At 37.9% G+C, this 26,048-nt stretch overlaps 1 protein-coding gene across 3 annotated transcripts in view; it reads left to right on the forward strand.

The window, feature by feature from the left end:
- Positions 1 to 23,312, forward strand: part of MKLN1 (muskelin 1) — a 365,725-nt gene extending 342,413 nt beyond the window's left edge. For all 3 annotated transcript variants that reach the window (XM_053897538.1, XM_019452771.2, XM_019452770.2), the window contains 3 exons: positions 2,544 to 2,646; positions 12,775 to 12,829; positions 22,960 to 23,312. In XM_053897538.1, coding sequence (XP_053753513.1) covers positions 2,544 to 2,646; positions 12,775 to 12,829; positions 22,960 to 23,081 — 280 coding nt within the window. In that variant the 3' untranslated portion in view covers positions 23,082 to 23,312. The remainder of the gene's footprint in view (positions 1 to 2,543; positions 2,647 to 12,774; positions 12,830 to 22,959) is intronic.
- The last annotated feature ends 2,736 nt before the right edge of the window (positions 23,313 to 26,048 follow it).

The raw sequence follows: 26,048 nt of genomic DNA on the forward strand, positions 1-26,048 counted from the left end.
AGATTTTATCTTTACATAATCTCTACCCCCAGTGTGGGGCTTCAATTCACAACCCCGAGATCAAGAATCACATGCTCTATCGACTGAGTCAGCCAGGCACTCCTGTTTTAGATACTTGAAAAAAACATAGACCACTTTTTATACCAACTCTTAGATGAATTCAGGAGTTTAAGGAACACTGATACATTGCAGGCAGAATAAACAGAAGTTGTTTTATATGAATTGAATAGAGCATGAAAATTACCTTTTTAATTTAAATTTCATATTAGATACCTAGTATTTCATTATATGAAACCTTACCCTATACTACTGGGCTAGCTTGTTTATTTCTGGTGTTCTTATGGAAAACATTTATGTATTCTGTTTAGTTAAAATATAAATTTAGAGGGAGAGAAGTATATTGTATGCCAAGAAATCTGTCTTTATTCTTAATGGTGCTGCACAATACAGTAAATAAAGTGCCACTATTATTTTTTCTTGTAACGTTCAAGTTTCCAAATTTGTCGATGATTTGGGGGTAGAAAGGAGCAAAAGAAAAACTTTTTTATAGGATTAATTCCTTTTCCTTTCAGTACAGGGCCCAGTTGTTGGCCTAAATAGAATTCTAGATCGCAGACATAAGTCCAATGATAAGTTTTTGCAGGCTAAAGAAAGCTTAGAAAAAAGATGAGTGGAAACATACCTTCCGGGAAAATGGGTCTCTTGACTGGATTGAATAGGATGGTAGGCACGTTGGTTAGGTTATTTCAGGTAGCAAAGGATAAAGACATTCTTAGGATCCCTCACTAGAAGAGAAGTTATTATGAGAATATCCAGAGAATTAAGGCATTCCCTCAGCGTTTGGACAGTGAGGCCTAATGGAGAATCGTTTAGCGTCTTAGAACAATTCTAGTGAGGAGCCACGATAATAGCTTTCCTTGTAACTCAGCCTCTTGGCTTTCTGCTTCTTTCCACCTACTTCTCCTGTTCTGCTGATTATTACAGTCTCTGCTTTCCCTAACCTCCTAGCATCCATCCATCCATGCATGGATGGATGGATGGATGGATGGAAGGAAGGAAGGAAGGAAGGAAGGAAGGAAGGAAGGAAGGAATCGATAGATGTAGCTTCAGTAAATAAATAGGTAGGTAGATAGGAAAAAAGGAAGGCAAAGAGGGGTAGGAGGGAAGGAATCCACCTACCATGTCGCGCCTTCTGTTTACCGACTTGTGTGTTTTGTGTGCCTTTTGTGTCCTTGTGTATCTCACGTTCAGATTCTTTAAGAGAGTACCTTCTTAGAGAGGGCTCCCTGGAGGTAGTATCCCTATTGGGAAGAATTCTGCCAGGACACTTTATAAACTGATCAAGCTTGAGAGGATTGCTTTCGTCTCAGGTGCAAAACTGGTCTAAACCATTTTGGACGAGACGGTAGAGTGACATGACCTCTGCCCAAGGAGCTCTCTCATCCGAGGGCTTAAGGGCTAACTGACAATCATGGTACTTATCGGATACAATACAGCTGTAGTATTTTGCTAGTCTTTGCCCTGCTTGAAATACAGGTGTTCTATCACTGAGATTAACTCTTAAAGACAGGAAATTATTGATGCCGTCAGCCTGAACACCATTGTGAAAGTCTCATTATTTTCCTCACCCAAATGAAATTGTCTTCTCTACTTATTCTCTATACAATATTTTGAAAAACATCCTAACTTATTAGTTATTAATAAATCCATATATAATTATAACAATGGGATAGTATCTTATTTAAATAGATAAATAGTCCCAAGCAGACTTTTATTCTTTTGGAGAACTAATGCATTGTTTCTTTTTTAGCTCTTATATTGGCCAAGTTCGTTGTCTGAACCTCAGTTTCTTATCTGTTTTTTTAAAAATGATAATAAAACATCGTCATTGTAAGGGGGATAAATGAAGTAATATATGTAAAATACTTGATACATTGTCTAGCATATAACAAATACTTGATAAGTGGTTGCTACAATTGTTATTGTTATTGACTGAGACAGGAAATAATCTTGTTAAAAATATTTGAGCCATTTAAAAATATATATATATTCAATCAGTGTCCATGATACTCGTGAAAAGAAAGTATACTCATGTCTGTTTCTGACCTGTTAAGGACCTCTAATGGAATGTATATTGCACAAATCTAATCAAGTATTTTTATTTTATCTCTACTTGTTTCTCATGAAACATATTTGGCTCTTTTGCAGTTTTGTTATGTAAAATATTTGACATGTTCACTATGTTTTGTAGTTGATTTAATCTTAGCTTGTAGTTTTAAGAAGAGGGTGGGAGGTACTCCTACCCAGTCTCTCGCTCCACAGCTGCCTGTGACCTCCTGGCATCACCGTGACGTCTCCAGGAACTCCACAGCTGTACTGTCTCCATGGCAGTATTCTTACTTCTGGATTCCCAAACACAGGGTTTTTTTTTTTAGATATCTACAGTGACTCCTTAGACACAATATTCTACTCCAGGTCTGAATGACATTTCTGATGTTTTCCCATAACTCCAGACAATTATTGTTCTTGTTTACATTTTCTAGGTTTGAAGAAAAGGCCCAAATGGATCCCCTTAGTGCTCTGAAATATTTGCAAAACGATCTTTATATAACTGTGGATCATTCAGACCCAGAAGAGACAAAAGAGGTAAAAGTGATAATAAACTTCCGAAAGTGAGCATTAAGAGAAAAAAAGTCTTTCTAACTCTTACTTGCTGATTTTGCTCTTAGATGTTTAAAGGAAAATGGGGAAATGGGATGACATTAATAATTTTTAAAATGGCATAGAGCAGGGGGTACCTGGATGGCTCAGTCGGTTGGGTCTCAACTCTTGATTTCAGCTCAGGTCATGGCCTTTCAGTTTGTGGGTTCGAGCCTGCGTCAGGCTCCACACTGACAGCATGGGGCTTGCTTGGCTCGCTCTCTCTCTCTCTCTCTGTCTCTGCCCTTCCCCTGCTTATGTGCACATGCTCGCTCGCTCTCTCTCTCTCTCTCTCTCTCTCCCCCCGTCTCTCTGAAAAAAAATAAAGTGGCACAGAGCAGATGAAATAAAAATTGAAAAGGCTTACTTTCATGTGATAACAAAAGGTTCAGGTCACACAAAAAGCCCTTGATCCATTCAGAAAAGGATTCTCAGGTTTAAAATTTTAATTTAGACTTTAGTTTTGTGTGTTGGGAAGCAAATAGAAATTTTTACTTTCATAGTCCCATGCTTCTTTCACTTAAGGATTACATGCCTCAGTTTGAGTCTTTTTTTTTTTTTTTTTTTAAGAGAGAGAGAGTGTGTGAGCAGGGGAAAGGGGCAGAGGGGGAGAGAATCACACACGGGACTTGATCCCATGACCCTGGGATCATGACTTGAACCAAAATCAGAAGTCAGATGCTCAACCGACTCAGCCTCCCGCATGTCCCTGAACTTTTCTGTTGGTACTCCAAAATGCCTTAAGAGAAGAAAGAAAACTCTCCTCTTTTGTAGGGACAAAGTGAAGAGAGGTTGGTAGGAGTTAGAATCCCTTCTACCTTGATGTCATAGCAGGATAGTTGGACTACATTCTACTGACTTCATTCATTAGGAGTCCCTAACTTTGAGAATTAATAGCAGGTCATTACTTTTCAGGGGTTTGTTGTTGTTGTTGTGGTTACCTAATATGGAAGGGAAGGAGAAGATGTAATATTTTTAGGGGTAATCTGTCCCCCCAGTGTGGGGAATATTTGCTTATCTGTGGTGGGTGAATATACCTGCAGTGAATTTCATAGTCATAGCTGGTCTTCCTACTAACTTCTGAGATTCTTTTGTCACTTTAACTTTTGCCAAGCATCCTTGTTCATAGTTCATCTTGCAACATCTGAACTGCAATCCATTTTACCTTCTACTCACAGAATTGGTGCTGACGATATCTAGTTCCGTCCTTTCCATCTACTTCCCTGTTATCTGTTGTTTCACTTTGGCTTTGTAATAGCAACATCAGGCAGTGCTTTTCTTTGTTCCCCAGTAACACAGGCTTCTGATTTAATGTCAAATCACTTTCAGGTACCAGGTTCATTGTACTTTCAAGCAGTAGAACCTGTGTGTCCTTGGCACCAAAAACAAAGAGCTTCTCTTTCATAGTTGCTCTTACTTAGTATTGGTTGTAACCCTTCTCTAGGTGGAGAATCAGCAGAACACAATTTAGGACCATCTGAAGGGGGACAGTTAATTGTCTTCCTTGCGCTTCAATCAATTCATGATACTATTTGAAATGGGGAAATTATCCCCAAGTAGCAGAATATGTTTGGTTTAATCTGTTATGGCTTATAACTGAACATAGTTGTAAAGAGCCCATTAATGTGCATTGTATTAGACCAGGCATTTGAACGTTATAAATAAATTTCCTTGTGTTTTCTCCATTGTTATTCTGACATGGCTGTTACCAGGAACATTCATTTTTCTCTTATTTTTTGTTTTGGTTTGTTTTGTTTTCTCTTATTTTTTAAAACCAAACCAGAACAGAGGCTCCTGGGTGGCTCAGTCAGTTAAGCATCCGACTTGAGCTCAGGTCAGGATCTCACGGTTTGTGAGTTTTAGCCCTGAGTCCGGTTCTGCGCTGACATTGCAGAACCTGCTTGGGATTTTCTCTCTGCCCCTCCCCGCCCCCGTTTCGCTTTCTCTCTCAAAAAAACCCAACGACTTAAAAACTTAAAACAAAATATTGCAAAGTAAATAAATTCAATTGTGCCAGCTGCAAGTAGGCCAAAGAAAACAGTTCGTTCTTAAAGCTAAGCTAATGGGAAAAGCCAGGACAGGGAGGTATCTTGAGTTCAAATTGAGCCATTTTTAAAATTTTGGTAGCAGGTTTCTCTTTTTATCGCTTCCTCGGTAGTTTCAAATTATGATTTTGTATGCCACAGACTTCCATTCCATTTCTTAATAGCTGTATCTGTTAAGAGTTGCTTAGCCCTAGTTGAAGTTAGTTAAAATGGTGCTCTGCACATGTGTGTCAGCATCTGAATCACTTCCAAAGTTACTCAAAACAATACCCTCACCCTAAGAGTCTCTGTCTGCTCTTATGTAACAGAAAACTGAAAACACTCCTGACATTGAGAATTACTGGTCTGTGAGATTATTTTGTTCTAAAATGTGTGAATGGATTTTGTTTTGGTAAAAGAAATCCCTTGGTGACAGTTCTAGGATATATACTCACAGTATTTGTTAGTAAGGCATAGAGATCTTCACTCTCCTTATAACATACCGTTCCACTTATCAAAACAGACCTTACTGCTGTTTTCTGTAGTAACTTGTTTTTGTCCTCTGTGTATATTTTAGAAAGTGTTTATTGTATTAAATGATTGTATCAGCAACTAAAAGTGGTTCTCTTTTGGGGGGCACCTACTATGATGATCACCATTATTGTGCCTATATTGGAATGATGGTGGATTACCAGCTATGTGCCAAATAATGATTCTTTGCTTTCCTTCATTCTCCCGAACATGGATTCTGAATTGGCAGTGAGGTCCTGATAAACCTTATGAAAATGATATAATTTTCTAGAAAAGGCCCAAGAGAAGGTTGCCTAAATTATTTCTGCCATTTTCAGAAGATTCTATAATAGAGAAGGAATGAGAAAAACAAGTTTTCAGCCAGTATTACACATTTTGTATTAATTATATTTCTACTGAGCTTCCAAAGTACTGGTGTCATTCATTTAACCAATGTGTATTAAGTCCTTACAACATGCCAGGCATTGTTCTAGGCACAAGAGGTGCATTAGTGAACCAAGCAAAATACCTTCCTGGGTGGTACTTACTACCACTGAGGAAAGACAATAAACTATTATATAGCAAATTATAAAGTACAGTTTATAAAGTATATAAGTTATATAGTACATTGGAAATAGGTATAATGAGAAAATTAAAAAGAGATAAAAAGGGTCAATAAAGGGAGATCAGAGTTAGAAGGGGTGAGAATTGGGCAGTTGCAGTATTAAGTAGGATGATCATAACAGGCCTCATTTAGAAATGAGCTGCATACAGGGGCGCCTGGGTGGCTCAGTCGGTTAAGTGGCCGACTTCGCCTCAGGTCATGATCTCGCGGTCCGTGAGTTCGAGCCCCGCGTCGGGCTCTGTGCTGATAGCTCAGAGCCCGGAGCCTGTTTCAGATTCTGTGTCTCCCTCTCTCTGACCCTCCCCCGTTCATGCTCTGTCTCTCTCTGTCTCAAAAATAAACGTTAAAAAAAATAAATAAAAAAAAAAATGAGCTGCACACAGACACTTGAAGGGTGTGAGGGAGTCTAAGCAGCTAATTTGGGGAAGATAATTCCTAGCAAAGGGAGGGCTAGAAAAAGGACCTGAGGATGGGAACATTCTGGCTTTGTGTAGAACAGCAAGGAGGCCACTGTGGCTAGAGCAGAGGTAAAAATGTTCAGAGGAGTCAGAGATGAGGTCGGAGAGGTAAGAGCAGGGATTGGGAAATCATATGGTGAATGACTTCTTAAGTCACTGTTAGGACTTTGGTTTTCACTCTGAATGAATAAGGAGCCAGTTCAGGGTATTGTGCAAAGGAATGATAAGATGTGCTTTATGTCTTACCTAAGATCACTAAGATCTAAGATTATTCTGACTGCTGTATTGAGAATAGACTAAAGGAGAATAAGAATGGAGGCAGAGAGGCCTGTAAGGGAGACTACAGAAATTCTAAGGAAGGGATTATTGTAGCTCAGACCCAGTAGCAGCAGTAGAAATAGTGAGAAGTAGAGTAGATCAGATTCTCAGTAGATGTTAACGGTGGAATCACCAGTGGGAATGCAAACTCTGGTGCAGCCACTGTGGAAAACAGTGTAGAGTTTCCTCAGAAAGTTAAAAGTAGAACTACCCTATGATCCAGCAGTTGCACTACTATTTACCCAAAGAATACAAAAATGCTAATTTAAAGGGATACATGCATGCACTTTGATATTTATAGCAGCATTATCTATAATAGGCAAATTATGGAAACAGCCCATGTGTGCATCGATTGATATTATGTGTGTGTGTGTGTGCGCGTACACGTATATACAGTGGAATATTATCAGCCATAAAAAAGAATGAAATCTTGCCATTTGCAATGACATGGACAGATCTAGAGAATATTATGCTAAATGGGTAAGTCTGAGAAAGACAAATACCATATGATTTTACTCAATGTGTGGAATTTAAGAAACAAAACAAATGAGCAAAGGGGAAGAAAAAGGAGAGGCAAACCAAGAAACAGACTCTCTCTCTTTTTTTTTTAAGGAATCTCTGCACCCAACATGGGGTTCAAACCCATAACCCAGAGATCAGGAGTCACACCCTCTACCACCTGAATCAGCCAGGTGCCCCAAAAGACTCTTAACTATAGAAAACAAACTAACGGTTACCAGAAAGGAAGTGGGTGAGAGTGGGTTAAGTCAATGATGGAGATTAAGGAATCCTCTTGTGATGAACACGGTGATGTATGAAGTGTTGAATCACGATGCTGTACACTTGAAACCAATATTACACTGTATGTTAACTAACTGAAAATTAAAAACTTTTTTAAAAAGTAGAACCAACAGAATTTTATGATCGACTGGATGTAGTGTTTGAAAAAAATGACTCCAAAGTTACTAGTCTTAGTGGATGGAGTTACCATCAACTGAAATGAGAAAGCTGTGGGTCATCCCAGTTTGGGGTGCTGGGTGTGGACTCCTGACTGGGACCAGGAGTATAATGTTGGATATATCTTCAGTTTGAGATGCTTGTGGAACAGCCAGCCTTATACATTGAGGTGGTAGTTAGATATTCAAGTTTGGCTTTATTCAGATTATATAGTATCACTTGATACCTGTTAAAATCCTAGGTCAGTGCATACCAGTTCCACTAAATCAGGTTGTTAAAATAATAGTTTTCTCCCTACCCTTCCACATGTAGAACCAGTAATGTTTATCTTTCACCTTGGATGTCAGAAAAGAGGAGCAAATTAACCCTAAAATAAGTAGAAGATTGGAAAATAATGAACTAGGAAACAAATAATAGAAAAAAATGTTTTAAGTGAAAAGTTGGTTCTTTGAAAAGGTGAATAAAATAGCCAAACTTAGGAAGAAAAAAAATAGTGAAAATATAAGTTGTCAACATTATTACAGACCCTATATATATTAAAAGAGACTAAGGAGATATTATGAACTACCAACAAATTCAACTTGCTGAAATGGACAAATTCCTTGGAAGGCACAACAAAACAGACACAAGAAGAATTAGAAAATATTAAGGAACTCCATATCAGTTACAGACATAGATTGAATTTGTAATTAAAAACTTTGGGGGGCACTTGAGTGGCTCAGTCAGTTAAGCATCCGACTCTTGATTTAAGCTCAGGTCATGATCTTATGGTTTAATTTAAAGGGTAAATTCCAGTGACTTGAGTTCCAGCCCCACATTAGGCTCTGCTCACAGCGTGGAGCCTGCTTGGGATTCTTTTTCCCTGAACCTTCTGCCCCTTCCTCTCTCTCTTTCTCTTTCTCTCTCTTAAAATAAATAAGCTTAAAAAACAAACAAACAAACAAAACACAACTTTCAGGGCACCTAGTCATGATCCCGGGACCCTGGGATAGAGCCCCCACATTGGGCTCTGTGCTGAACAGGGAGCCTGCTTAAGATTCTCCCCTCCCCCTCCCTCACTCTTACTCCTTCCCTCTCCCCCACTCAGTCCCTCCTCCACTTGCTGTCTCACCCATGCTGTCTCTAAAATAAAAAAAAAAAAAAAAACACTTTCAAAGTGTTTTTTGAAAGAAAAGAAAACTGGACTCTTGATGGCTATCTCACTAAATTCATTCAGGAATGAAGGAAGTAAAAATAGCAACTCTTCATAGACTCTAAGAAAGGAGAGGAAGACAGAACACTTTCTACATCCTGTTATGAAGCACCTTGACTGATATTAAAAACCCAACAAAAATACTACAAGCAAAGAAAACTATAAACCTCTTGTGTTATTATAAAACTATAATACCTCTTGTGAATGGAGATGCAAAATTCTTAATAAAATTTTATCTAATCAAATCCAGCAATATATAAAAAGGTTAATGCATAATAACTGAGAGTATATTCTAGGAATATAAAGTCTGTTTAACATTTGAAAATCAGTCATTCACCACATTGATAGAATGAAGGAGAAGAACCTTAGATCATCTCAATAAGTGGAGAATAAGCATTGACAAAATTTAAAACCCATTTATGATAAAAAAAAAAACAAACAAAAAACTAGCAGACAAGGAATGAAAAGAACCTTCCTAAGTCTCATAAAGGGCATCTATGAAGCTCTCACTCCTAATTAATTATAAAACTCTTTCCCTAAAGATTAAGACAAGGAAAGGATGCCTGTTATCAACAGACATCCTCTACTCAGCATTGTACCAGAAGTTATAGCTAGTGCAATCAGGTAAGAAAAAGGAATAAGCAGTGTATGGATTGGAAAGGGAAAAGCAGAATTGTGTGTATAGATCACATTATTGTGTATATGGAAAACCCTGTGCAGTCCGCAAAACAATATGCTAAAATAAGTGAATTTAGCAAGGTTACAGAATACAAGGTCAATAGGGGGGAAAAGTGATTATTTTTATATTAGCAATGAACAATTAGAAAATAAGAATTTTTCAGGGTGCCTGGGTGGCTCAGTTGGTTGAGCGTCCGACTTCGGCTCAGGTCATGATCTCACAGTTTGTGGGTTCAAGCCCCGCATTGGGCTCTGTGCTGACAGCTTAGAACCTGGAGCCTGCTTCGGATACTGTATCTCCCTCTCTCTCTGCTCCTCCCCCGCTCATGCTCTGTCTCTCTCTCATTGAAAAATAAACAAAAACGGGGCGCCTGGGTGGCTCAGTCGGTTAAGCCTCTGACTTCAGCTCAGGTCACGATCTCGCGGTCTGTGAGTTCGAGCCCCGCATCGGGCTCTGGGCTGATGGCTCAGAGCCTGGAGCCTGCTTCCGATTCTGTGTCTCCCTCTCTCTCTGCCCCTCCCCCGTTCATGCTCTGTCTCTCTCTGTCTCAAAAATAAATAAAGGTTAAAAAAAAATTTTTTTTAATAAAAACATTTTTTAAAATGTGTTTTTTAATTAAAAAAAAAAAAAAAAAAGAAGGAGAAAATAAGAATTTTAGGGATGCCTGAGTGGCTCAGTGAGTTAAGCGTCTGAATTTGATTCAGGTCATGATCTCACGGTTTGTGGGTTCGAGCCCCGTGTTGGACTCTGTGCTGACAGATCAGAGCCTGGAACCTGCTCGGATTCTGTGTCTCTCCTCTCTGTCTGATCCTCCCTGCTTGTGCTCTTATCTCTCAAAAATAAATAAACATTAAATTAAAAAAAAAAGATGGACCTAAATATAAAACCTAAAACAATAAAGCTTCAAGAAGAAAACATCTTCACAACCTTGGCATAGGCAGAGATTTCATGGACATGACACAAAGGCACTAACCCTAAAAGTAAAAAGCCTGCTAAGTTGGATTTCATCAGAAGTAAAATTTCATCAGAAGACTTTAGAAAAATGGACAAGCCACAGACTAAATAATATTTGCAGTAAATATATTTGACAGAGGACTAATACCCAGAATTTTTTTTTAATTTACATTCAAATTAGTTAGCATATAGCGCAACAATGATTTCAGGAGTAGATTCCTTAATGCCCTTTACCCATTTAGCCTATCCCCCCCCCCCACAACCCCTCCAGTAACCCTCTGTTCTCCATATTTAGGAGTCTCTTATGTTTTGTCCCCCTCCCTATTTTTTATTATTTTTGCTTCCCTTCCTTTGTGTTCATCTATATGGAGTATATATACACTCCATCGTATATATATATACCACGTCTTCTTTATCCATTCATCCATCGATGAACATTTGGGCTCTTTCCATACTTTGGCTATTGTTGATAGTGCTGCTATAAACATTGGGGTGCATGTGCCCTTTTGAAACAGCATACCCGTATCCCTTGGATAAATACCTAGTTGTGCAATTGCCGGGTCATAGGGTAGTTCTATTTTCAACTTTTTGAGGAACCTCCATACTGGTTTCCAGAGTGGCTGCACCAGCTTGCATTCTCACCAGCAGTGCAAAAGAGATCCTCTTTCTCCACATCCTCGCCAATATCTGTTGTTGCCTGAGTTGTTAATGTTAGCCATTCTGACAGGTGTGAGGTCGTATCTCATTATGGGTTTGATTTGTATTTCCCTGATGATGAGTGATATTTTTTCATGTGTGTGTTAGCCATCTGGATGCCTTCCTTGGAAAAGTATCTATTCATGTCTTTTGCCCATTTCTTCACTGGATTATTTGTTTTTTTTTGGTTGTTGAGTTTGATATGTTCTTTATAGATTTTGGATTCTAACCCTTTATCTGATATGTCATTTGCAAATATCTTCTCTCATTCCATCAGTTGCCTTTTAGTTTTGCTGATTGTTTCCTTCACCGTGCAGAAGCTTTTTATTTTGATGAGGTCCCAATAGTTCATTTTTGCTTTTGTTTTCCTTGCCTCTGGAGACATGTTGAGTAAGAAGTTGCTGCGGCCAAGATCAAAGAGGTTTTTGCCTGCTTTCTTCTCAAGGATTTGATGGCTTCCTGGCTTACATTTAGGTCTTTCATCCATTTTGAGTTTATTTTTGTGTATGGTGTGAGAAAGTGGTCCAGGTTCGTTTTTCTGTGTATCTCTGTCCAGTTTTCCCAGCACCACTTGCTAAAGAAACTGTCTTTATTCCATTGGCAGAATATTTTCTAAGAGTGGGGAATTTTTTTTTTTAATTTTTTTTAACGTTTATTTATTGAGAGAGACAGAGCGTGAACTGGGGGAGGGACAGAGAGAGAAGGAGACAGAATCCGAAGCAGGCTCTAGGCTATGACCTGTCAGCACAGAGCCCAACGCGGGGCTCAAACTCACGAAACATGAGATCATGATCTGAGCCAAAGTCCAGCGCTTAACCAACTGAACCACCCAGGCACACCCCACCCCGAGAATATTTAAAAAAAACAAAAACACTTCCCATGTATCTTAAATTCTTCCTTTTGTTCCCTTTTTTCTTAACTCTTGCTTCAATAATTACTTCTGGAATACTTGTCCAGTCTCTGCCCTTCAAAAGGCCATAAGTCAGAGCTTACAAATATTGATGTGTTGGGGCGCCTGGGTGACTCAGTTGGTTGAGCGTCCGACTTCGGCTCAGGTCATGATCTCACAGTCTGTGAGTTCGAACCCCGCGTCGGGCTCTGTGCCGACAGCTCAGAGCCTGGAGCCTGCTTCAGATTCTGTGTCTTACTCTCTCTCTGACCCTCCCCCGTTCACGCTCTGTCTCTGTCTTAAAAATAAATAAACATTAAAATTTTTTTTTTTTTTTTTTTTTTTTTTAAGAAGAAAAATCTGGGGCACCTGGGTAGCTCAGTCAGTTAAGCATCCGACTTCGGCTCAGGTCGTGATCTCGTGGTTCGTGAGTTCAAGCCCCATTTAGGGCTCTGTGCTGTCAGCTCAGAGCCTGGAGCCTGCTTCAGATTCTGTGTCTCTCTCTCTCTCTCTCTCTCTCTCTCTCTCTCTCTCTGCCCCTCCCCTGCTTGCGCTCTGTCTCTCTGCCTCTCAAAAACAAATGAACGTTAAAAAAATAATAATAAAAAGAAAAATCAGCATATTTTTTTAAATGTAGTGTTCTTGCTACTATTTAATGAACAGACTTCTGCAGCACATGTGCAGAGATCTACAGTGGCTAATGGTCAAACTGACACATAATTTTTCTCTAATATGCTTAGTCAGCTAATTTGCTTCTATTTTTCTTTTACAGTTTCAGCTCCTAGCTTCTGCTCTATTCAAATCTGGTTCAGATTTTACAGCTCTAGGTAAGTATTCCAGCCTAGTTTATCTAACTTACATGCCCTACCATTTGGGGGATTGGATTTTGGTTTCTTTTAAGTGAAACATCAGGCGAGATGTTCATCTAAACAAAACAAGTTTCAAGGTAGCCTGCAAAATTTCTAATAACCTGCTACAGAGTTATTTTCCAAGCATCAGTCACCAGTTCATGGGTCAGTTTGCAGTTCCTGTTACACCAATTGCTGGGTTCTTATGCAAACACGTGGCAGTAGAAGCATGATCAAAATAAATTAACTCGTATAGCATGGTTTTGGAATGTAGGTGTACTACTCATACACTTAACTATTAGATGACACTTCTTGGTGGGATGATTTTTCCTCTCAGTTTATTCTTTGTGGAATCAACAGATTGGTGATGGGTAGGCAATGACAAAATCATTTTGAGATCAAAGAAAATGCATTATCTCTTCCCTGAAAATGCCAAATTTTGTATGCTGTTATTTTAATTGTTTAAGATAAACTCTACTTGAAACTCCAGTGTTTCTCAGACACTCCAGATATGGGCATCAGTCTCCATTTAGGAGTACTCTCATTTAGTATCAATGGATTATTAATGTAACTAGACTGTAGTGAAGTGGGGAATCTTACAGAATCCAGTAGAAATCAGGTGAATTTTCAAGAATCTTTTTGTTAGGATACATCATTATGATAGCTTTATGCTTTCAACAAGGCTGTAGGCTTTTGAAGTAGGGGAATTTCCAGCCCCCCTCTTGGCATTACAAAATACAGTCACGTGGTAAATGCTTATTAATTCCATTCATGCCACTGCTGTTATAATTTGCCTTAGAGCTGAACAGTAGTATTGAGATTTTCCAGTATATGAAATACAGATACTAGTCTTTATCTCTAGCATAAAATAACACTTTGGGATAGCAATTTAATTTCTTCATCATCCTTATGTCTCCTAAAGGTGAGCTATACCTCAAAGGAACAGAACATATATAATTCTGGTGTTTTTCAGTGGGATGGGAAAGAATAGCAATTTTCCTTGGGGTCTTGCCCTTTCTTATTCCATAACCAGTAATCAAGGCTTCTCCACTGATAGAGGCACCTCTAGTCCTGAGTTCTAATTCCAGAACACATAGGATTCCACAGGGTAGGACTGAGCACACTTTGCTATAAAACATAGGTTCTCTGAAAATTTAGATAATTGTTTAGCACTATTCCATACAAATATTTTGAGGCTAACAGAGAGTTTAACCCTGTGATGAAGAATTTAAGTATAAGCGTTATTTTAGAAAGTCCATACCCTTGTGAATTTCATCATTTGAGACAGAGATTTAGTGATAAATGAATTAGGAACCTGGCACATAGATATTGTTCGAATGAACATGTGCCTTGTTATGCATGGATACCACAGCCCAGGGCCATTATTTCTATTTTATTGGTGAGCAGCACTAAAATGTCTCTGGCTGACTTATATTTAGCCTTTAGAACAAAAATTTCTTGGCAGTCATTTAAATATGTTAGGTTGGTGTCAGCAAATATTTTACCTTTAACTTAACTCCTTTCTTTGGTCTCTTCCCCATTCACTGCCAGCTAATATATTTTCCAGGAACAGTTTGTTTTACTTGGATTCCAAGCAAACCTCAGATACACTGAGAACAATACAAACAATAGAAAAAAATACAAAAAGAAATTCCTGTGGGGTTTCACTTCCTACCTTGTTTGAAGGAGGCAGTATGTTTAGTAGTTAGAGATGAGAGTGTAGGAGAGTGATTAAGAGTCAGAATCTAGGTTCAGATATCAATTCTGCCACTTGCTAATTTCAACCAAATTAATTTCAAAAAGCTACCTTGAGGGGTGCCTGGGTGCCTAAGTCGGTTCAGTGTCCAACTCTTGATCTCAGCTCAGATCTTGATCTCAGGGTCGTGAGTTCTAGCCCCACGTTGGGCTCCACGCTGAGTGTGAAGCCTACTTAAAAAAAGTGACCTCTTGCAAGTACCTTTCTTTTTATTATTTTTTTAAATTTTTAACATTTATTTATTATTTTTGAGAGACAGAGTGTGAGCAGGGGAGGGGCAGAGAGAGAGAAGGAGACACAGAATCCAAAGCAAGTTTCAGGCTCCAAGCTGTCAGCACAGAGCCTGATGGGGAGTTTGAACCCACAAGCCGTGAGATCGTCACCTGAGCCTCCCAGGTGCCCCCAGCAAGTCACCTCTCTAATATTTAATTTTCTCCATTTATAAAATGGAGGTAATAAGAGTACTTACCATAAGTTGAGAGAATTAGGTGAAATAATTATGGCGAACACTTAACACAATAAAACAGTAAGTGCCCCATTCAGAGTACTATTAATATTACCTCCCTCAAAAACATAATCTTCTTGGGGTACCTGGGTGGCTCAGTCGGTTAAGCATCGGAAGCTTGGTTTCGGGCTCAGGTCATGATCTCACGAACCATGAGTTCAAGCTGCACATCGGGCTCTGTGCTGACAGCTTGGAGCCTGCTTAGCGATTCTCTCCCTCTCTCTCTGCCCCTCTGGGTGCATGCTCTGTCTCTCAAAATAAATAAATTAAAAAACAGAAAAGGATTTTTAAAAAAATGTAATCTTCTTTGTAACACTGGTAAGTTGGGATGAAAGGCAAATTCGGACTTTATGCCAATTTTAATAAGGAGAAATTTGGTATTTATAAACAAAATGTATTTTCCTTAATGTTTCATGCCTACTTCAAGTTCCTGACTCTTGTTTATTTCCCATCAGATTGTCTTATCTTCACTCCACTTAGAGTTGAAATCAAGTGGGGTATTTCACGTGTAGATATATACATTTTTTAAGATTTTTATTTTTGAGTAATCTCTACACCCAATGTGGGCCTCAAACTCACAACCCTGAGATTGAGTCACACGCTTCACCAACTGAGCCAGTCCAGTGTCTCTAGTTGTATACATTTTTTTCATGTATAGATAAACTAAATACTTCATTTTCTAAATTCTCCAAAAAATTTGCCTCTGCTAAAGTTTCTGACAGACTTCCTTCCAAATTGCTTCTCTTAACCTCCTAGTGAGAATTAATTATTGACTAATGTCCTTTGTACCTTGAAGAATTAGAAAAATGGAAAGTGATTTACAGACAGCTGACATCTTAATTTTGAAAAATGACAGACTTCAGAGCAAAATAACCTCTGGGGATCTTTAGAGCTTCTGGTGGCTGTGGGCACTTTTAAGCTTGAACTCAGACATTTTGCTGATTTTTAGAGCTGTATCTTGGTTCCAGAAAGTATGCATTGGTACAGTTTAAGCGTACTTTCGGCAAGGTATGTGAGAACTAGGAAACAATCTGTCCTGTAGAGCATTTTGCCTTTTTCTTTTTTTTTCTTTTTTTTTTTTTTTTGGAAGGAGAGAGAGAGATTGAGAGAGAGTCAGTCAGTTGGGTGTCTGACTTCAGCTCAGGTTATGATCTCGTGGCTCATGAGTTTGAGCCCCACGTCAGGCTCTGTGCTGACAGCTCAGAGCCTGGAGCCTGTTTCAGATTCTGTGTCTCCCTCTCTCTCTGCCCCTCCCCCACTTGCACTCTGTCTCTCTCTCTCAGGAATGAATAAACATGAAAAAAAAAATTTTTTTAATAAAAGATACTTTCTTCAACCTCCTGTCTGTAACCCACATGTTTACAGATACTTTTTATATAATAGTGAATTTATTATTAGCAATAGAAAGTATAAATAAACTTATATCCAGGAGAAAAATGTAAATAGGAAAACTTACCTAGTCCGTATAGGATATTAAGTTAAAAGTATTGTATATTCCTAATAGTTCACTTTTCTTTTTACAGCAGTCATTATCTTTAGTCATGATAGTAGCAATAAAGTGATAGTTAGTATTTATTGAGCACTTCTATGGGGCCAGGTACTATTCGAAGTACTGTACATGTCTTAACTCATTTAATCTAGATAATAATCCTATGAAGTAGCTACTGTTGTGAGGCCCTTTTATATATGAAGAAACTAGGACGCTTGCCCAGGAATAGTGCTGGTGAATGGCAAAACAAGGATAGAGACTTGAATAGTATGGCTTCAGAGCTCGCTCTCTATAAACTACCAACTATACTGCTTCTCATTGAGCTCTACCAGTTTCTACTACTCTGATTAATTTCTTATTCCATTTTATGATGAAAATCAAGTGAAAGAAACATTGATTAGGAGTGTGAGATTTATGATAATCAATGTAACCGTTTTTGTCCCAGCTCTGCCTTTTAATTAGTCATGTTACGTTCCTAGTGCCTACCCTTTTTAATGTATTTTTTAAAAAAACATTGACTACAGATAAAGCTTAAGATTCTTCCTGAACAACTTTCCTCAGCTCTGTCTCCTCTCAAGCGTAACCTTTCATATCTGGCAGATCTTTACACAAACACACATATACACACAACCATATACACAGATATACAAATACAGCTGATTCTCTTTATTTACAGTAGTTCTGTTAAGTCATCAGTCTGTTCTGTTACGGCTGAATTAGTGAATACTGAACCATTACCCTATGGGACATAGGGAGTTAAGTTCCTTATATTGTTCATTCATTAACGTTGAACTCAGGCAATAGCACTGTAACTCTTTCCTCAAAGAAGCTTGTCTTAACACACACATTTTCTCCATAAGGCACGTTATGGCCTTTTTGCATTTAAGAACACTAGACAACACTTCAGCGCTACACTTGGGGGATCATTTTAAGCAGTGAAGTCACCAACAAAAAGCACAAAATGCAAAAAACATGACACCAATAGACCAAAAAGGACGCTTGTTTATAATGTGAGAGGTGAAAAAAGAAGGCAGAGCATCACCCAGTTCATCCTCAGCTGAGAACGTGTGTGTATTTTCGCAGCTGTCCACTTGTCTGTGCAAGACCACATAGTGCCACAAGTATTGATTTTGAGTTTCAGCTAAATTTTAATGGGCAGACAAATGCACAAATATCTGAATAATAAGGATGGACTGTACACACGGACACAGATGTATAGTTTTGTATGTTCTGGTTTTATTACACAATGTAAAATATGTATTCTACAACATAACATTTTAAAATTTAATGATGTGGCGTGGAGATGTTTGCAAGAAACTGTAATCTATTGTATTCTTATTGAGTGATATATGATATTCCATAATAGGATCTACCATAATTTAAACATTCATCTAATGATAGTGTAAATTTCAGTCTTCTCACTGGTAAATGGTGAATAAAAATAAAACCTGTTCAGATGGTAACTATACTTACTGTGAGGAGTATTGAATAATGTATGGAATTGTTAAGTAAAAATCACCGCATTGTGGGGCACCTAGGTGGCTCAGTTGGTTGAGTGTCTGGCTGTTAATTTCAGCTTAGGTCATGGTCCCAGGGTCATGGGATCAAGCCCCATGTCAGTCTTTGTGCTGACTGTGAAGCCTACTTAAGATTCATTCATTCAATCATTCTCTCTTTCTCTCTCTCCCCACCCTCCCCCCCTGCTCTTCTCCCCTGCTCACATATACTCACTCTCTCTCTCTCTCTCTCTCTCTCTCTAAAATTAAAAAAAAAAATCACTAAGTTGTACACTTGAAACTAACATAACATTGTATGTCATTATACTCCAATGATAAAAATATTTAAGTCAAAAAATTAATTAAACATGTTCTTTTAAGGGTTAAAGAAACTTAGCACACTGCTTACAGTTTAAGCACTCAGTGAATATTTGTTAATAAAAATACATAAATGAGCTTTGGAGTCAGACATGGGTCCACGTTCTATTCTCTTCTCTCACCAGCTGTGAGATCTTACTAAATTACTGAATCTCTCTAACCTGTCTCACATGAAAGGGGAGTTTATGATAAACGCTTCATTATTTTTTTTATAAGAATGAAATGTGGCCATGCATAAACTACCTAGCACACAGCAGGAACTCAGTGTTTCCCTCCCTCTTAAATCATTTAATCTCATGGAAATGTATTTACTTCATTTGATATTATTTCATAAGAAGACAGGTGTTTCATTAGTAATACATAGGTATTACTTCATTAGAGGATTACCACAGAATCAATATTTTCTCCTAAAAATAAAACATCACATTTTTACAAATATAGAAAATAAAACAAAGAAAGGAAAAACCTAAAAGTTGACTACAAACAGACGCCTGTTTATCCAGTTGGTAACATTACCACCCAATAGCAGGGGGGAAGAGAGAAAATGTTTAGTACAATGCTTAGACCATACTCCTACTGAAATATATTTTAAAGACAGTGAAAGCAAAGAAATCTTGTGTTTTGTCTGTGGTGGTTTGGGTATAGTAAATCTGGAATGTGTTTTGTGTGTATTTCAGGTTGAGCAAATTAGTAAATATGATATTGCAGAATGTCAGTTTTCTTAGTGGAAGAAAGGAGGTACTATAAATAGGGAATGGGATAAGGAGAGGAAGAATCCTTTAACGTTCTTAAAAACTGAGAATCATCAATGAAATCATGAACTCATGATTTTGGCTTAAAAAAAGCTATATAATATGTGTGTACATATGTGGATAGGCCTAGAAACAGCACCACCCTTGGCAATTAGCACAACTGATCTTGGTTTCCAAATGTTATTCACCACTAAAAAGGAATAAGGCATCCTTGGGAAAATGGCTCATTCCAGAACTGTGTAAAGATGAGCTTGGATATCTTGTTGTGCCAGAAAGGAACAGAGTATTTAAAAAAAAAAAAATTTTTTTTAATGTTTATTTATTTTTGAGAAACAGAGACAGAACGTGAGTGGGGGAGGAGCAGAGAGAGAGAGGGAGACACAGAATCCCAAACAGGCTCCAGGCTCCAAGCTGTCAGCACAGAACTGGACGTGGGGCTCGAACCCACAAACTACGAGATCATGACCTACGCTGGAGTCAGACACTCAACCAACTGAGCCACCCAGGTGCCCCGTTAATGGGAACATTTAAAAAAGACATAGAAACCAGCTCAAAAGAGCTCTCACTGGCCCAAACTGGGACAGTATGAGTATTAAAATGAATAATGACAGTAATAAATACAATATATTGAAGAAGAAAAGGATCCATGAGAGCATACTCATGCAAACAAATAAAATGGAAGGGAAAAAAAACTTTATAATTAATGTCAGTCAACAAATGTAGAATGAATTGTAATTAGAAAAACAGCATTATAGTTGTTTAGCAAGATATAATTATTTTAGCAAGAATCATCAGTGAATGCTAATATCATTGGGTGCAAGTCTCTTGGGGAACAGGATATTCACACAGTCTCAAATTGTATCCTCGTCAATATTTTACTAATTATAGTGGTAGAAAAGAACACCTTCACATTGGAAAAAAATTGGCTACCGTAGCTTAAGTGGTCAAAGTGAACATTGGGACACACTGATAGCATGTGCCTCCTGACATGATGCACTGAGAAGGACACAGTATCACTTATGTAGTATTCTTGCCAGAACTGCATAAATTTCATTCTGATCATGAGGAAGCAGTCAGACAACCCAAATCCAGCACATTCTGCTACATAACTGCTCTGTACTTTTCAAGAATATCAGTGTCAGGGTGCCTGGGTGACTCAGTTAAGCGTCCAACTTCGGCTCAAGTCATGATCTCACGGCTTGTGTGTTCGAGCCCTGTTTCAGGCTCTGTGCTGACAGCTCAGAGCCTGGAGCCTGCTTCAGATTCTGTGTCTCCCCTCCCCCACTCATGCTCTGTCTCTCTCTCTCTCTCAAAAAATAAACATTAAAAAAAAAAAAAAAAAGAATATCAGTGCCATTAAAAAAAACAGAGGCTGAGGGGCACCTGGGTGGTTTAGTCTGTTAAGTATCTCTTTATCTCAGGTCAGGTTATGGTCTTGAGGTGGGATTGAGCCCTACATTGGGCTGGCTCCATGCTGAGTGTGAAGCCTGCTTGGGATTCTCTCTCCCCTTCTCTCTGCTTCTGCCCAACTTGTGTTCTTTCTCTCTCAAGATAAATAAATGGGTTTTTTTAATTAAAAAAAAAAAAAAAAAGGCTGAGGAACTATTCCAGGCCGAAGAGACTTGAAGGGGCGCCTGGATGGCTCATTTGGTTAAGCGTCTGACTCTCAGGCCATGATCTCACGGTTTTGTTGAGTTTGAGCCCTGCATCGGGCTTCACACTGGCAATGTGGAGACTGCTTGGGATTCTGTGTCTCCCTGTCTGTCTGCACCCCACCCCAACTTGCACTGTCTCTGTCTCAAAATAAATAATAAACTTTAAAAGACCCAAAAACTAGATACAGTGCTTGATAGTGGATTGAGTTTTAGTTTAGTGGAGAAAATGACTGTAAAAAAGACTATTGTTAAGTTTCCCAAATTTAATATATAGTGGCTATTCAAGTGATGTTCTTAGGTGAAATGAACTCAAGTATGAGTGAAAATGTCTACAACTTACTCCCAAATAGTTCCACAAAAAAAGTATGTGTGGGGTACAAACAACAGAAAGAATGAGAACATGTGACAATGTTAACAATTAAGTAATCTAGGTGAGGGTATATGAATATTTGTTGCATTATTGAAACTTGTCTAAGAATTTGAAAATTTTCAAAATAAGTTGAAAATAAAGCAATTTAGAAATTCAGAAAAGCAATTTAAATAGGGGGAAAAAGTAATACCATCATTCAAAGCTAACCTTTGCTTACATTTTGGAGTATTTCCTTCTGTTCTTTTCCATGGTATTTCTTTGTTAAATCTTAAGCTCCAAAGAAGTAAACATTTGCTCTCAAACTTAAAATAATAGTAAAAAAAATTTTTTAACAAAAAAGAATGTACTTTTCTTGAGGCATTGTTTATTTTCCTTCCAGGAAACTGATATCCTTGGCAATGTTCTGTTCTGTTCATGTTCTTTACAAGAATGAAAACAGTGCACCTAAAACAGTATTCTAAGTTGAATGAAAATTGGTCCAATTTGAAATAATTTTCACTGAGTATTATGGCGTATATAACTCTTTCTGGTACTATTTCTGTTTCTTGTGGTAGTCTATAGGGCTCTCATGTCTCAGCCATTTCAGGAATGGGGAAATCAAAAGACTACTTTGTTTATCATTCGTTATATGTACATAAGAAATTTGAGGCAGCTTAAAGCAATACAGCTAACTAAAGGAAGGAAGCATCTCACTGAATATTCCTTTGACTGGAATGAACTTGAAAATTAAATGTTTACTAAAGGTTAAAGGGGAAAAAATCCTGTAGTTCCATTGACCCCCACCTTTTAAGAATGTCATCCACTTTTTTTTTTTTAATGTTTATTTTTGAGAGAGAGAGAGAGAGATCATGAGCAGGGGAGGGGCAGAGAGAAAGGGAGACACAGAATCCTGAGCAGGCTCCAGGCTCTGAGCTGGTAGCACAGACCCCGATGTGGGGCTCAAACCTAGGAACCATGAGATCATGACCTGAGCTAAAGTCAGACGCTCAACTGACTGAGCCACCCAGGCACCTCTGTCATCCACTTTCTAATGTTTACCTGCAGAAAAGTCGTTCATTGCTCTGTTTTTCACACAACGTGTGCCTGGCGTAGAGCATGGTGCATAGTATCAAACATGTATGGCCAGGTACTGTTCTCTGCTATCATACATGTATTTCTTTCCCTCAGTTATGTTTTCACTCAGTTCTCTGAGACTACATTCAGCTCTTGGGACCTTAATGATTTTAGACCACTTTCTAAAGAAAGTGATTTTATTTTTCATTTTGATTTTATTGTATTTTTTTATTATAAAAAAATGTTAGTGGTCGGAAGTATTATAAAGTTGGAAGAGAGGCAGAAATTTCCTCAGTGGAGTAGAAGAGGTAAATGTAAAGAAAAGAAGAGAGTCAATATTAGTTACTGAAGTGCCAGTCATTAGAACAGGTGCTTCTCACATAATTATATCTAATATGCCCAATATCCCCATGAGTATACAAGATTAATACAAATTTATAGCTGACCAGACAGTTGCAGCAAGGCTGATTAACTCACCTAAGATCACACCACTGGCCAGGTACTAGACCTGGATTCGGGACCTACGTTTGTCTGGTTTTAAAATCAGATTTGGTTTTGATTTTTGCATTCTACATTGCTGCTTTTCTCAACTAGCTTCTCCGTTACATGTTTTAGACACAATGGATGAGTTTCTTTGTATCTCTCCCTTTACCAGGCTTTTCCGATGTGGATCACACCTATGCTCAAAGAACTCAGCTCTTTGACACCTTAGTAAATTTCTTTCCTGACAGCATGACTCCTCCCAAAGGCAACCTGGTAGACCTCATCACGCTGTAACTGAAGAGTCACTGGACAGAAATGGAGAACGTCTGATTTCAGTATTTTGGAGTCCAACTCCGTGGACCGACAATTAGGCTGCAGCGATTGAGGACTGCACCAGAATTTTGAAGGGATCTTTACTGTCACAAGTTTTAACCCTCTTCCTTCATACCTGACCTCAGCCCCTTTCTCCTCATCCCATTCCTGAATTAGGCTAATAAAGTGAAATTGGTATACTTTCCATTTAAATATATATATATTTTTTTCTTACTTTAACTTTTAAGAACTAATGAGTATAAAAGAAAAAGTAATCAGGCAGTTTACCCTTTTCTGATTTTTATTTCATTTTTATAAAATCGGGGCAAGTAAGCACTATTAACAGACTCAGTGCTGTAAGAATTGGGGTTTTGTTGTTGGCTTGTTTTGGCCTTCTTTCTCCTCCTTTCCCATTTCAGTTTACCTCGCATCATGCAAACTGCTTATAAGTCATGTCACTTGTTTACCTCTTTAATTCATTCTTCAAAGTGTGGAGTTCTGTAGGGCAAATGATGTAAAAGTGATGTATGTGTCTCTGTTGACTAGACTCTTGTATTACATTAAACAGTAGGAAGAACAGAGGGCTCCAATGTATGCCCCTTGTCATAGAACTAAAAAATGAAACCCAAGATTGATCCAGGCACTTATCTGAGATTGGTCTGTAGTATTTCTATAATGATATATTTTATAGTGGATATTACAATAGCTTTGAGTCACAGAAACCTTAAACTGAGGAGAATATAGTTCAAGACCTTTAAGAGCCATTATAACAATTACCAGCAAGAAGATTCCAGTAGTGATTAATATGTTCATTGATGTCTTTGTAGCAAATTTTGGAAGAAAACGACTCTTTTCTCTGGTAGAGCTATGCTTCCATTTCTCCTTTGTGCTTTTTGTAGCATTTTCACTTGGGAGGGTGGGTTTCCGGAGCTATGCTTTTGTTATTTCCATATACATTAGCTTCCTACATCTGTTTCTGTACACTGGTATTTTAAAGAATAATGGTTTGTAGTTGTCCGATGGAATACAGCTGACAGGGATTTCATTAAGCACACGCAGGCTTTTAGTTGGAGAAAAAGGAAATAATGGTACAGATATTTTTTCATTGAAAGAAGGGCAGATGTGGGGGTTGGAGGTATTATGTGTCATTCCATGAGGTGCTGTGGAGTGCAGTGTAGGAAACCCACACCTGGCCAGTGCTTACACTTGCTCAGAAAGTGTGCTGTATGCAACCGATGCCCACCGTGCCTCAAGCCGACTAGGTACAATAAATGTTCATCAGTCCAGTAGCTGTGAAAAGTGAATGACCTAATGGAATGGAGTATGTCCCTGAATAGCGAGATTAGGCCTCACCAAAGAAAGAGAAAAAATTGACTTGCACTTTTGAAAAGTCTCATGTATAGGAATGAGACTGAGATCCCTCTTCACTCTGTCTTTATTGCTTGGTTTTAACTTATTTGGGAATGGACAGCAATATATTTTTCCTAGTTCTAGACTTGAATCTTGGATTCCTTAGCTTTCCAAGCATCCCAAAGCTATCTGTAGTGATTAAATAATTAGATATGTACCTTGCCTTGTGAAAGCTATGGTATGTAATTTACTAAGTACCAAATTGTGCAGCTGCAGAATAACTAATTGACTTTAGAGGTAAGCAAATAGAATCTACTTACATTCCTGTACAGTTTCCATAAAATGACTCCCCTGAGTGACAGTCAAGAACATAAAATATTATCACGAATGTTGTAGCTGTTGGATCTTGTTTTGTGGAAACAGGTACAAATCAGAGAGTTGATAGGGAAGAACTCGATAAGAGTTTCTAAATTTAAAAGCTCTAGTTTTGCTTACTGTGAATTCTGGCACTTTAAACACACTAACCAAATGAAATTCTGCTGCCCTCCACCATTTATTTCTACAGTGCTTTCTTTGTTGTTTTTTTTCACCAGTTCCTTAGACTCCATATTTGGAAGAAACTCCGTTCTTGACCTCAGTGATTTTGTTTCTCCCTAACTCACTACTCTACTAGTTGCTTTTTCACATGTGCTTGCTTTAATTTTATCTTTCTCCACTTTAGTTAGGTGGAACCTTTACCCTTTTCTTCATTTCTGGATTTTTTTTGTTTTTTTTTTTACACCAACCTGTTTAGATAGGGTTGAATCATAGTGAACCATTCAGTGTTACCTGAGTGGACTGTATAGAGGAGGTTATTGACTAGGTAGAATTTGTTCCATGGGGCTTTAAAGGAACACTGCTGGTAATCATTGCAGGAGACTGTAGGGCTTTATGAGATCCATGACCAGGACTGACACACTACTCACATCTCACACCACAACCTGATTGGAAACTATAGTATATATTATATATATATATATATATATACATATATATATATACGTATATATACATATATATATATACGTATATATACATATATATACGTATATATATATATATACGTATATATACATATATATATGTATATGTGTGTATACATATATATGTATATGTATATGTGTGTATATATATATATATACGTATATATACATATATATATATATGTGTGTATACATATATATATATATATATATATATGTATGTATGTATATATATATAGTGAGAAGCTACATATATTTCCAAGAATTCCAGCAGTATAATTTAAATCTAATTTGGTATTTAGACACAGTGTTTAAATAGGCCAAATTATCTGTGCTCTACTACTTGAAAGGCTTTCCTTCTAGCTTAGTGAGTCCCCGATTGAAACATCAGGCTAATGCTCTAGATGCATTCGTTAGTAGGGTACAGTTTGTTCAGTGTCGTCATCCCTAGCTCCAACTTCATTCCCATTTCTCTCTTTCCCAATGGAATATATTATTCCAGAATAGTAAACTAGATCTCTAACATTATTTTCAGTGCTTGTACTTCATGAGAAATTGCCTGATTTGAAAGATAATT

The sequence above is a fragment of the Panthera pardus genome, unplaced genomic scaffold (genome assembly GCF_024362965.1).
Source record: "Panthera pardus isolate Hobbes unplaced genomic scaffold, ASM2436296v1 HiC_scaffold_8, whole genome shotgun sequence".
Classification (NCBI taxonomy): Eukaryota; Metazoa; Chordata; class Mammalia; order Carnivora; family Felidae; genus Panthera; species Panthera pardus.